This window comes from Eumetopias jubatus, unplaced genomic scaffold (genome assembly GCF_037043125.1).
Source record: "Eumetopias jubatus isolate StellerSeaLion01/CBP00866 unplaced genomic scaffold, mEumJub1_p1.0 scaffold_10, whole genome shotgun sequence".
In the NCBI taxonomy this organism is placed as follows: domain Eukaryota; kingdom Metazoa; phylum Chordata; class Mammalia; order Carnivora; family Otariidae; genus Eumetopias; species Eumetopias jubatus.
Genome location: NW_028274816.1, coordinates 69597594 through 69611307, shown reverse-complemented (window position 1 = coordinate 69611307; position 13714 = coordinate 69597594). Strand labels below are relative to the sequence as shown.

Genomic DNA, 13714 nt, shown 5'->3' with positions numbered 1-13714 from the left:
GGGCTTTGTGGAGGGAATCCCCAGTATTAGTACTTATTTTTAGTATTTTCTATTTGGGTTGGTCACACTCCCCATAAAGGCTTTAAAAATCTGCTGGGAGGGGGCAGCATTTGGGGAGCTGAGCGGCAGAAGAGAACACAGATTGGATTTTTTTTTTTTTAAGATTCTATTTATTCATGAGAGACAGAGAGAGAGAGGCAGAGGGAGAAGCAGGCCCTCGCGGAGCAGGGAGCCCGATGTGGGACTCGATCCCAGGACCCTGGGATCATGACCTGAGCCGAAGGCAGACGCTTAACCATCTGAGCCACCCAGGCGCCCACAGATTGGATTTTTAATATGCAAGTTGCCACAAAAATGTGTTCAAAGGCCCCAAACTAAAAGTTAACATTTCAATAGATTTTACAGCCTCAAATATTATTAGCACGCATTTTCAATTTTAAGGTGTTTATTTTACAGAACCTTATATGGCAATACCTGAGATAGGACTTCAACAGGCACTTAATACACACCTACTAATAAGAGTCTATACATTAACAGAGAAATACAAACAAAGCTGAATCAGCCATCAGTTTTAAAGGGCAGCGAACTTTCCTGCAAGAGGGAAGATACTCAACAGAAGAGCGCGGAACACTTCCAGCAGGGAAAAGGAAATTTACAGATTTACAAGCCATGATAGAGTTAACATCTGGGAGAAACTTAGAAGTCTACCTCCTTTCTTGATCTCCATGAGGATAGTGCAGATTCTCGGGATAACTAACAAGACATCACTGATATCTTTTCCACTCACAGCGGGGAGCGAGACCACTCTCCGTGTGACAAGGTCACCTCCCACACTTCACAGATCAGTAATAATGATCCTGTCTAGTTTGTGGGCTGGTGACAATCCTTCTATTTGAGCCACGATCATTGAAAAACCCTGATTAAAATGCCTGCTAAAAGAATAGCAACAGCAACAGCTAGAGCTATTCCACGATAGAAAATCAACTGGCTCACTGTCAAAACATCCCCAATGGTGGACACGGCATACTGGTTGCTTTCTTCTAGTACCATTAGTTGGAGGGTCTGGCTCTCGGGTGTGATGGTATCAGGCAAAACCACTCCATCGGTTACTTCTTTCTCCAAGACAGGTTGATCTGATTGCAGAGAACAGTAGAGTATACACACTTATGCACAGGGTTCAACAGAGGGATATTATGGAAAGTTACATAAGAATACGTTGTAAACAATGACCAATTATTGACTGGTATATGTGAAATTACATTAAGAACATTTCACAGGAGAACCCAGAGTTGATCGCCCAATTATTAAGCAGAGGCAAGATTTATTATGCAAGAGAGCAGGATCTCATAAACTAAGTAACTCTGGCTACATTAAGTTTTGGCCTCATGAGGCAGATCAAGGGCCCTAGACCGTGTTGTCTGTTACCTGCTGGTGATGGTGTGGTCTCTTTGATCCCCTTCAGCCCAGCTCGGACCTGTGCCTGAGAATAAGTGTTACAGAAGTAAATGAAGTGTAAGTCAAGTTAGGCGTGTATTCTCTTGTTAAAATTTCACCTGAGCTACTGATGAAACCACTCCTAAAGCACTCTAACATCTATAGCACAGTCCTCTCTGGCCAATGACCATAGAACGTAACACTGGAAAAATCACTATTCTCCCCAGTGCTCAGCTCACAATAATAACGTAAAAAAACAAAAAACAAACAAACAAAAAAACTTGTGCCTATAGTTGCAGATTTAACATTATTTTTCTTACACTGTGCATTTCAGTGTTCCTAAGCACTGATATAAGGAATAAAGTCTAAAGACAAATGGTGTTATCATATAAAGAATGGTTTATGTATGGCCCAACTGAATGTCCTGTACAATTCACTCCCTCCATAGATCACACTAAGATAGGAAAGACATCATACAGCACAATTAGGAAAACCAAAGGTATGTGAGACCTGGAAGGGTGCGGGGGGGACAAAACTGAAGCAGGGACGCTTTGTGCACTGAACTCACCCCCCTCCCCATCAGTAACATGTCCCCTATGCCAACCTCCCATCCATCTCATCTCGACAAATAAACACAGCTCACAATTCACACAGAGAGATGCCCATACAGTCAGGATCCCGTTCCTCCACTCGTAGGTTATGGTTCTGCCCCCAAGCACTCCTCACTGATCATAGATACTTAGCAGACTGCTTTTTAGGAAAACATGGACCAAAAATGTTTCTAAAAAGAGGCCTAAAAACAGATAAATCAGTACAATTGTTAAGCCCTTGGGAGTAGACACTGAACTAACTGTACGAAGAAGAAAACGCGCTGAAACATGATGTCCTTCTGCCCCCTAACTCTCCTATTAGACGCTTTCCAGGAATCGAAGCGAGCCATGCTGCCAGTGGCATTCTTAGCATTTTGACCCTCGAAGATTCCTTCCAGCTACGGGGCCAAGAAAGAGCCACACTTCTAGAAGGACGCGCTGTTACCTGCTCCGCAACTCTCTTCCAGTTTGTCCTCCAGATGAGCACCAAATAGAAAAGGGCTTGAAAGAAAACACAGATGATCAATCCAGACCAGAGACCTAGGGATACAGGAATGAGAACCTTGGCTTAGATGTTTTCAAGTTATTTTCCCGTCATTGTTAACATTCTTCCAAAATTTACTGTGTCTGCAGAGTTAAAATAACTGCCTTAGAAATTTACATAAGCATGGACCAGGATTAGACTCAAGCTTCCCACTGATCCATCAGTGGCAATCACTCTGCCAATAAGCAGTAAAAACACCACAGAACCGTTCGCTGCTTATACGTTGATTAAACGAGTATGTCCTGGCTTTGTTTGTGGCAGGTCTTGTTTTAAGGGCTGGAAACACAGAACTGGACAGGCTGCCAAGATCAGGGCCCTCCTGGAGCTTACACGCTACTGGGGGAGACAAGACAGCAAACATGCTAGCTGGAAGGGTGAGGAGGGCCACGGAAGACACCGAGCAGAGCGCCGTCACAGTGACCTACAGCCCCGAGTCCGCGAAGAGGGCAGGTGGCTCTCTCCCGTGGGGGAGGGGGGGCAGCTGTGACAGCTACAGGACAGGCCCTGCAGGCAGAGGGAGGAGCAGGCCCAGGCCCAGGAGAAACCAACTGCGGTGTGGAAAAGTTTACTGAGAATATGAATGGATCCATTAAAAAAAAAAAAAGATATAAACAATGCCTATCCACTTATGAGAAGGAACTATTTAAACTAAAATATCCATTATATGCCAAAGTGGATATAAAAATATCTACTCGTATATCAACAATTTCGCTACAAAGCAGGCTGCTTTGGTTAGAGATGGAATATGGCATAGATTGAGAATTAGTCCATTCATTCATTCATTACACATGCGGGGCCCCACACTGGCAAAGGCACACGGAGGCTGGTCCTCTGTGGACTCCTGGTAATGAAACAAAACCTGGAATTTAACCAAACCCCTGAGAATTCAACAAAACTTCTCTTTAGTTGAGAAGCAGGTGGACTGACATCCCTTTGAGGGAGTGATCCTATAGGAATCGTCCTGAGGAAAGACTCAGGGATGTTAGTAATTCGTACACCTAGGATGCACATCACAATCTTATTTATAAAGAGAAGCAGTTTATTTACTTACTTTTTTAATTTTTTAAAGATTTTATTTATTTATTAGAGAGAGAGAGAGAGGGAACACAAGCAGGGGGAGCTGGAGAGGGAGAAGCAGGCTTCCCACCCAGCAGGGAGCCTCATGTGGCAGGAGAGCCTGCTTCTCCCTCTCTCTCTCTGCAGCTCCCTCTGCTGTTCCCCTGCTTGTGTTCTCTCTCTCTCTGTCAAACAAATAAATAAAATCTTAAAAAATAAATAAATAAAGAGAAGCAATTTAAATGTCCACTATCAGGGAAGCACTAAAGAAATGATACAAGAAAATATTATAGAGGTACTAAAAACCATGTCTTTGGGGCGCCTGGGTGGCTCAGTCGGTTAAGCGACTGCCTTCGGCTCAGGTCATGATCCTGGAGTACCAGGATCGAGACCCACTTCGGGCTTCCTGCTCAGCGGGGAGTCTGCTTCTCCCTCTGGCCCTCCCCCCTCTCATGTGCTCTCTCTCTCTCTCTCACTCTCGCTCTCAAATAAATAAATAAAATCTTTAAAAAAAAATAATAAAAACCATGTCTTTAACATGGGATAGGAGGAAATTACATATTCAGTGTAACCCTACATCTGTGAATGACAGAAAAAATACTGGAATAAAATACACTGAATGCCTCTGCTGTTATAGCTCAGCAGTATAATTAAAGGTAATTTAATTTTCCGTATATTTTAAGCATTTTCCAAAATTTCCATACTGTTAAAGTAAAATTTTAATAATTTAAAAGTACTTTTTAACAAATCTGAGCACCTACTAAGTACAACGGTAAAAAGCCCCTTAGTGAACAAGGAGAGGGAGATCTGCTTATTCTAAAGAAGCATTAGATTCTAATAAGAGAGAGGTTTTTGCATTTTGTTTTTTTAAGTAAAGTTGAATTGTAAAACGCTAGCAGCTTATTAAGAACAGGGGCTCTTGCTATTTAAGTAAACGGTACTTCCCCCGTGTTTAGGGCCAGTGTTTGGTAGCAGCACCGTGAGACAGTAATAAATATTCGGCAGTTGTGTGTCCCAAAGAGAGAATGATGAAGCCCAGCTCGACGTTAATCAGCTACCGCAAAGGCCCCCCCCACCGGCTGTACCAGTCATTAAAAAGAGAGATGACACTGAAGACAGTTATTCATTAAGCCACCAAGTAACATTTCCAAAAAAGTCAAGAGAAGACACTAAGCACCTGTTTGTGAGGTGCGGGATCTTAGGACAGCTGCAAGATTAAAATGTCGTAGAGAACTGGGGCAGATTCAAACTTTTTACATGGAAAAAATGTACTGATTGGATACAGAACTAAAGAACCTATTTGAATACACACTACAGCATTTCGTCAGTCCTCTAATTAGGCTACTTTTTTCACTAAAAAGAAAAAAAAATTCACTGTTACTTAAGTCTATAGAAAATACAGATGTGGATATATATGCAGAACCCATGTATAACAACTTATCCCCAAAACACATGATAGATTATTCTGCACAATTTTGTACATTTGTACATTTAGGATCTTGATGACGGATAATTTTCTAAAAAAAAAAAAAAAGTGGTGACTTGCCAAAGTGACCCCCCCCAAAGAAAAAGGTCTAAACAGACTGATTTTTCAGAGATAAAATTGAGAAAGCTGTAAAAAGGATAAACCCCTCCAAAACATGAGGTCACAACAGTTTCACAGAATTCCACCAAACCTTTTTAAAGCAAATCGTTCCTATACTATGTAAATTGTTCCAGGGCATACAGAAAGGAAAGAAATTTAGTTCCTTTTATGAAAGGAGTATAACATTAATTAATATCAAAACCTAAGAAAGATTATACAAAAAATAAAACTACAGACCCATCTTACTTACATCATTGCAAAAAAAATCCTTAAATAAGATATTAATAGAATCTGGCAGCTCAATAAAAGAACAGCACGTAATAACCAGGATTGTTCAATATGAGGAAACCAATTAATATCATTTATCATCATAATATATTTAAGGAGAAAAGCCATAGGATCATTTCCACAGACACTAAAAAGTTATTTATTTATTTATTTTTATTTATTTATTTTTCAAAAGATTTTATTTATTTATTTGACAGACAGAGACAGCGAGAGCAGGAACACAAGCAGGGGGAGTGGGAGAGGGAGAAGCAGGCTTCCCGCTGAGCAGGGAGCCCTATGTGGGGCTCGATCCCAGGACCCTGGGATCGTGACCTGACCCGAAGGCAGACGCTTAACGACTGAGCCACCCAGGCACCCCCCTAAAAAGTTATTTTTTTAAACAAAAGTAAAAATAAAGTAGACAAATACAAAAATAATGTTAAAATCCTATTGTAGAAGTTCTTGCCAGAACAATAAGGCAAGAAAAGAAATAAAAGGCATAAAAATTGGAAAGGAAGAAGTAAAATTATTCTTATTTACCTATGATATGTAATTCTTTTTGACAAAATACCCAACCATTCTGGTTGGAAATATTCAATAAAATAGACTGAATGGATACTTCTTTAACATTATTTAAAAAGCAAGTACACATCCGCTTACTTATGTGTGTTTGCATGTGTGTGTGTTAGCCCCAAATCCTGCATGATATTTATCATAGAAACACTGGAAGCATTATCTAAAAAATCCTGAACGAGACAAGCATTTCCACAAATACTACAACAATTTATTATATTACTAGAAACATTAAGAAAAAGAAAGAAAGAAGTAAGTGGTATCAAATCTGGTAAAGACAATATAAAATTATTTGTAGATGATATGACTGTATACCCGGAAAAGCCATGACATTCAACGGAAAACTACTGCAGTTAAGAGGAATTCCAAAGTAACAAGATAGAAAATTCACATATAGTAACTAACAGACCTCCTACACATAAAAAACAACCACTCAGATTACATATTGGAAGGGGAAAACCTCATTTACAATGGCAACTAAAGGATAAAACGTCCCAGGCTAAAATTAACAAGAAATGTGTAAAAGCTTTTGAGGAAAAGGATTTTAAAAAATGCCTGAACAGCAGCTAACATTTCCAAAATGAACATAAACAACTGAGTGTCAGAGATGTACCCACTTCATGAAAACACAAACGGCCTCCAGGTCTGGGACTAACTGGCAGCTGGATTTCAGAGTTGGCTCTGTCATCTTTTGACATGAATGGATTTATTCCCTACAGACAGAAATCGCCAGGTACTATTTTGAGATTAAACCCAGGAGAGAGGGGCGCCTGGGTGGCTCAGTCGTTAAGTGTCTGCCTTCGGGTCAGGTCATGATCCCAGGGTTCTGGGATTGAGCCCCGCATCAGCCTCCCTGCCCCGCGGAAAGCCTGTTTCTCCCTCTCCAGCTCCCCCTGCTTGTGTTCCCTCTCTCACTGTCTCTCTCTGTCAAATAAATAAATAAATAAATAAATCTTTAAAAATAAATAAATAAACAAAAAGTAAACCCAGGAGAGAAGAATTTCCCTGAGAAAGAAAGATGTCTGAGAAACAGAAGCGGCCTCAAGTACCTCTTCCTTTGCTTGCTCTGCAGGAAAACACAGGCTGAGTGGTAATAGCTTCATGAGAGTAATAAATATCTGAGTTAGGCACGTAGTTTACCGGAGATAACAAACGCTAAGATAAATGCCATACCCATTATACATTCTCAACTCTTCCTCTCTGAAGTAGGGATAAATCCCTCGCAGATATGAGAGGTTACGGAGGCAGAGCTGGTAAGACTTGGCAGCATCACTGGGGCAGAGTTCTTGAGCCTGGAAGACTAGATCAGAAAGGGGGCCAGGAGTCAGAGATGTTGGCAGGACCACCGTGAACACGTGGGGCAGCTGCAATACACAGAGCAGGACCTCAGGCATGAAGTCAGGCCCAGAGATGGAGATCCAGCAGCCACAGGCACCAAAGACTGAGGTGAGGCCCTGAGGCTTCTGAGGAAGAGAATGCAGAACAAGAAAAGCAAAAGGATCATCTCCTGGGCCTTGGTGAAGGCCTACCTTCAAAGAGCATAAAGTAGAAAAATTGCCAAAGAACGTGAGAGGAATAAATAGTAAGAGCAGGCACCATGAGCTCACAAAAGATCGGGATCTGGTTTATCTTTATATTCCCAGATTCTAACATACCGCAGGGCCCGAGCTATACAGACAAAGCTTTGTTGAATGAATGAGGGGATTATGAAACGCAAAGGGATGGATATAATGTGCCCACAACAGTAATAAGTACGACTTTGGAGGCAAACTCTCTGGGTTCAAATCCTGTTTCATCACTTGCTATCTGTGGGAAAAACTACTTAACCTCTTCAGGTTTTAGCTTCTTCAGATTTAAGGTGGAACTAGTGGGAGATCACATCGTATGTGGGCATCATAAACCTAAATAATATAACATACATAAAATGTTACCATATTTCTGATAAAAGCTCTCTGTGAATATTATCTTACATCATGTGAATTTCAGTTTTTACATTTTCTAAACTTAAAAATAAAAGTACTGTAGAAGAAGGGGCGCCTGGGTGGCTCAGTCGTTAAGCATCTGCCTTCGGCTCAGGTCATGATCCCAGGGTCCTGGGATCGAGCCCCGCGTCGGGCTCCCTGCTCGGCGGGAAGCCTGCTTCTCCCTCTCCCACTCCCCCTGCTTGTGTTCCCTCTCTCGCTGTGTCTCTCTGTCAAATGAATAAATAAAATCTTTAAAAAAAAAGTACTGTAGAAGAATATAGAAAAATGTTAAAGCTCTATTGTAGAAGTTCTTGCCATAATAATAAGGCAAGAAAAAGAAATAAAAGGCATTAAAATTGGAAAGGAAGGCAATAGAAGAGTCTTTTTAATAAATGGTTTCGGGGAAACTGGACAGCTACATGAAAAAGAATGAAACTAGACCACTTTTTATACCATACACAAATATCAACTTAAAATGGAGTAAAGGCCTAAATGTGAGACCCCCCAAACCATAAAACTCCCAAAAGAAAATATAAACAGTAATCTCTTAGACATATTTATGGACCTATCTCCTCAGGCAAGGAAAACAAAACCAAAAAACTGTTGGGACTATACCAAAATAAAACGTTTTCACACAGCAAAGGAAACCATCAAAAAACCAAAAAGGCAATCTACCAAATAGGAGAAGATATTTGCAAGTGATACCCAAAATATCTATAAAGAAGTTATATAACTCAACACCAAAAAGCAATCTGATTAAAAAATGGTCAGAGACCCTGAAGAGATATTTTTTCCAAAGACATAGAGATGGCCAACATACAAATGAAAATATCACTAATCAATGGCTAGTACAAAAGAGACAAGAAATAGAAAGTGTTGTCAAGGATATGAAGAAAAGAGAACCTCGGGGCACCTGGGCGGCTCAGTCAGTTAAGCATCTGCTTTTGGCTCAGGTTGCGATCCCAGGGTCCGGGATAGAGCCCCACACTGGGCTTTCTGCTTAGGGAGGTATCTGCTTCTCCCTCTCCCTCTGCCCCTTCCCCTACTCATGCTCTCTCTCTCTCACTCTCGCTCTGTCTCAAATAAATAAATAAAAATCTTAAAAAAAATAAAGTTAAAGGGAACCTCATACACTGTTGGTGGGAATGTGAATTTGTGCAGCCACTTAGGGAAACAGAATGAAGGTTCCTCAAAGAAATAAAAGTAAAACTACCATATGATCCAATAACCCTGCTTCTGGGTATTTACCCAAAGAAAATGAAAACACTATTTCAAAAAGATATATATATCCCTATATTACAGCACTGTTTATAATAACCAAGATATGGAAGCAACCCAGTGTCCATCAATAGATGAATGGATAAAGAAAATGTGGTGTATGGAATATTATTTGGGCATTAAAAACAATGAAATCTTGCCATCTGCAATGGTGTGGGTAGAGCTAGAGAGTATAAGGCAAAACAAGATACGTCAGCCAGAGAAAGACAAATACCATATGATCTCACTCATATGTGGAACTTAAGAAACAAAGAAAGACAAACTAAGAAACAGACTCTTAACTATAGAGAACAAACTGAGGCGGGGAAGTTGGGGGGAAAGAGGGAAATAGGTGATGGGGATTAAAGAACACACTTATCTTGATAAAAAATAAAAAATTTAAAAAATTAGAAATGGAGTAAAATGATTTCTATTTACATATGACATGATCCTATATATAGAAAATCTTTTAAAAAATCCACACATAAAAAGTTCTACGGCTAGGGGCGCCTGGGTGGCTCAGTCATTAAGCATCTGCCTTCGGCTTGGGTCACGATCTCAGGGTCCTGAGATTGAGGCCCGCATCGGGCTCCCTGCTCAGCGGGAAGCCTGCTTCTCCCTCTCCCACTCCCCCTGCTTGTGTTCCTGCTCTCACTGTCTCTCTCTGTCAAATAAATAAATAAAATCTTTAAAAAAAATACTACAGCTAATAAATTCGTAAACTTAGATTAACACACAAAAATCAGTTGTGTTTTAATATACCATGAAGGAACAATCTGAAAAGGAAATTAAGAAAATAATTCTATACACAATTGTATCCAAGAGAATAAAATATCTAGGAATAAATTTAACCAAGGGGGGGCGCCTGGGTGGCTCAGTCGTTAAGCGTCTGCCTTCGGCTCAGGTCACGGTCCCAGGGTCCTGGGATCGAGCCCCGCATTGGGCTCCCTGCTCGGCGGGAAGCCTGCTTCTCCCTCTCCCACTCCCCCTGCTTGTGTTCCCGCTCTTGCTGTGTTTCTGTCTGTCAAATAAATAAAATAAATACACTTAACCAAGGAAGTGAAAAAACACTGACAATTACAAAACACTGGCTGTAAGAAATTAAAGACCCCAATACATGGAAAGACATCCTTTGTTCATGGACTGGAAGACTTATTATTGTTAAGATTCCAATATTCTCTCCAAAGCAGTTTACAGATTCAATGCAGATAAAAATTCTAATGGTTTTTGTTTTCTTTTTTGCAAAAATGGAAAACGTGACCCTCAAATTCATATGGAATCCCAAGGATCCTCAAATAGCCAAAACAAAATTTAAAAAGAACAAAGCTGGAAGGCTTACGCTTCCTGATCTCAGAAATCAAAACGGAGTGGTCCTGCTATGAGCCAGACATAGAGACTAACAGAGTAGAAGGAAGAGTCCAGAAATAAACTCATATATCTATAGCCAACTAATTTTCAACAAGTATGCCAAGATCATTCAGTGGGCAAAGAATAGTTTTTCAATAAGTGGTGTTCACTTCACCTAGGTAAATCATCATGTTGCAGGTCTGAGGCTAATGCATGACTACTTTAGGGCAAGCCAGTTCTGGCAACTCTGTCCTCCAACCCATGATAGGTGCTCACAGGACCAAGTTCTTCTCTCTTGCAGTACTGAACCCAAATGGAATTACTGAGTAATTAATTAATCCTGGCCCCATCCTGAGGGCACAGATCATGTCTATTTTCTTCAAGACCACATTTCCAGTGTTGTTGTACAGAGGAGGCAGGGAGGAACTGTTTCAGGAGAAAATAATGCCACAGGGGTTACTTTTCAGTCAACTGCTTTATATCTCAAGCAGTTTATCTTAGTAAGACAGATGAGATTTGAAGTTGATCACAGAAGAATCAAAAACATACCTATTATCCCAAGTTTAGCAGCAAACATCAGAGATATTCCAATGGGAAAACCAAAAACATAATAACCAATGGCATTCAAGATAGCACCAATCTTTTGTTTTCCTGTACCTCGAAGGACTCCCCCGCAGGTGCCCTAAAGAGAGGAATACCAAAACCAACACTGCAATCATTTACCTGTCATCACATCAAGTTTGGATTACTACATTAATACATCACAAGTCTGGATACGGTCAGTTCTCAAAACGAGAACCACACATTATGTAAGAGATAAAGAAAAATGTTTTGCTTCTAAGGTTACATTAACAACTTTCATCAGAAAGCCATCAGGTAACATCATTTAAATCTCTATTTAAACATATTTTGTCGGAAGCCTGGGTGGCTCAGTGGGTTAAGCGTCCTACTCTGATTTGGGCTCAGGTCATGATCTCAGGGTTGTGGGATCGAGCCCTACATCAGGCTCCACACTCAGCGCAGAGTCTGCTTAAGTTTCTCTCTCCTTCTCCCTCTGCCCCTCCCTACCAAAATAAATAAATCCTTAAAAAATATTTTGTAAAAGCACATGTTAAAAAATGTAGAGCTTCACTGATGGAAATCTCAGCAGAAACCAGTCTGATATCATGGCTGAAAAATATTAATGCGATCATGGGCTTCAGAAATGCCCAGAACCAGAGTGGCAACGATCGTCTTGTTTTCTTCCACATTATTCTTAACACAGCCAGTGTTCAACTGGGTACCCCATCTTCAGAGCGACGTTAACAAACATTAGAAATTCCTTGGGGGAAAAAGCAAGATGGCAAATGTACCCAGAAATCATCTCATGAGGGCTAATTGCTGAAATTGGGAATAAGCCTCAAGGCATCATTCCAGGGTACAGAAGAAGGGTCTCCAAATACCTACAAATCTAGAGAAAATCAGCCTAGGGAAACACTTTTTAGTGGTCAGAGTTAACTCAAAGGTGGCCTCGCCTGCCTTGGACGATACAGCAGAGATCACTTGATCACTTGGTCAGGATGTCACACAGGGCATTCAGGCCCCAGATAAAGAAGTGGAGGTTGGATGGCTCTGGTTTCTTCCACCTTGAGATGCTATACTCTACCGTGACCCATCTTTTCCACAAATGGCTAAGAATGCCTGAAGCAAGAGCTCTCTCTTCTCAAAGATGAAATCACAGACGTTTAATTCAAAAGTTAGAAACACAAATTTTGCCATGTATCTTAGACCAAAATCACTCCAAATACTCACCGCAAGTGCATCGAATAGATGAAAGGGAGCAAAAATAGGCATCACTTGGCTCACAAGGTAAATGATATCTCTGTTGGAGGAAAAAAAGGAGTCAGTGACTCAAAAATCACATATCAATGGAGTACTAATTAACTACGGATCTGACAAACCTAAGAAATTGATCAGGTAATTCGGTGAAAACACTACTTTTCTAGTTGACAAAACGAGTACACAATAAAGCCTCACTAATTTAAGTTCTGTTAGTTAGAATTTGGGGTAAAAGGGACACGGTCTAGGCTGCCGCTATGGAGGATAACTGTTGGAAGTTTTGTTTATGAGTATAAAAATGTGCAGGTTGGAAAAAAAGGTTTCAGCCTGTGTATGGTAATCTTCCTCTGCAAATGGGAGTCTTCCTCAAAACTGGAGGTGAAAGTCAGTGTTCATACAGGAAACATTCATGGATCCTCTGAACTCTGATTATGGTGGGAGATCTGCCTGGGGAGGGACTACAGCGGAGGTCCTGGGATTTTGGAGAGAGACACAGCAGAGCTGGAGGTGACTAAGGTCCTGCATGACGGAGCCAATGTGGTTGCGATACATGAGACAGGCTATCATATGCTCCCTGAAGGAATTTGTCCTGCTTCCCTACCATTCACCCTAAATGGGAAGACTGCTGGTCGACAGCGACCACCCCCACAGCCTGGGGTCAGCCCTCTCACCAGGAGTCACCTCTTTGGCACAGACATAGGACTGTAAAGTGACCACTCTGTACACTATTCTCTACTAATCAAAACGACAATGTGGTCTTTCATTCAAACGGACATTAACCCAGTGTTCACCAGCCACTGAAGAAAATCCACAGCACCAAAAAAAAAGGAAAGACCAAAATGAGGGTGCAGAATAGTTGACACAAAGAGCTGACATTTCTCTAAGCAAACACAGAACGCAAGGAAAAAGAAGCAGATGGAAAAAAAATGAAATGGAAAAGATGAACACTAAAATAAAATGTTCTATTTAAGGACCAGATAAGGAAACAGACTTGGCAAAACCCTAAATTTCAATTTGAAAGATAAAGCTGAGGAAATATGCCAAAACACAGAGACAGAAAATGAGAGAAAAGAGACAATTCGGATTAATCCTTAAGTTCTACCATTTATATGTTACCCAGAATTAAAGAAAAATCCAGTGCCTCACACTGAAAGTCTATAAAATGCCACACTGAATAAAAGAAAAAGATTCACCTATACCTAAGCACATCCAAGGACAAAAGGAATATCTGAAAGAGTTCCAGAAAAAAAAATTTTTCCTTCAAAAGGGTAAGAGTCAG

At 40.7% G+C, this 13714-nt stretch overlaps 1 protein-coding gene across 1 annotated transcript in view; it reads right to left on the bottom strand.

Annotated features, from left to right (window-relative positions):
• Positions 1-903: 903 nt before the first annotated feature.
• Positions 904-13714, bottom strand: part of LOC114198204 (multidrug and toxin extrusion protein 2-like) — a 60794-nt gene continuing 47983 nt past the window's right edge. Inside the window, exons 13-17 of the mRNA XM_028089551.2 lie at positions 12409-12478; positions 11167-11299; positions 2470-2564; positions 1426-1480; positions 904-1133 (exon numbers count right to left, since the gene is read on the bottom strand). Coding sequence (XP_027945352.2) covers positions 904-1133; positions 1426-1480; positions 2470-2564; positions 11167-11299; positions 12409-12478 — 583 coding nt within the window. The remainder of the gene's footprint in view (positions 1134-1425; positions 1481-2469; positions 2565-11166; positions 11300-12408; positions 12479-13714) is intronic.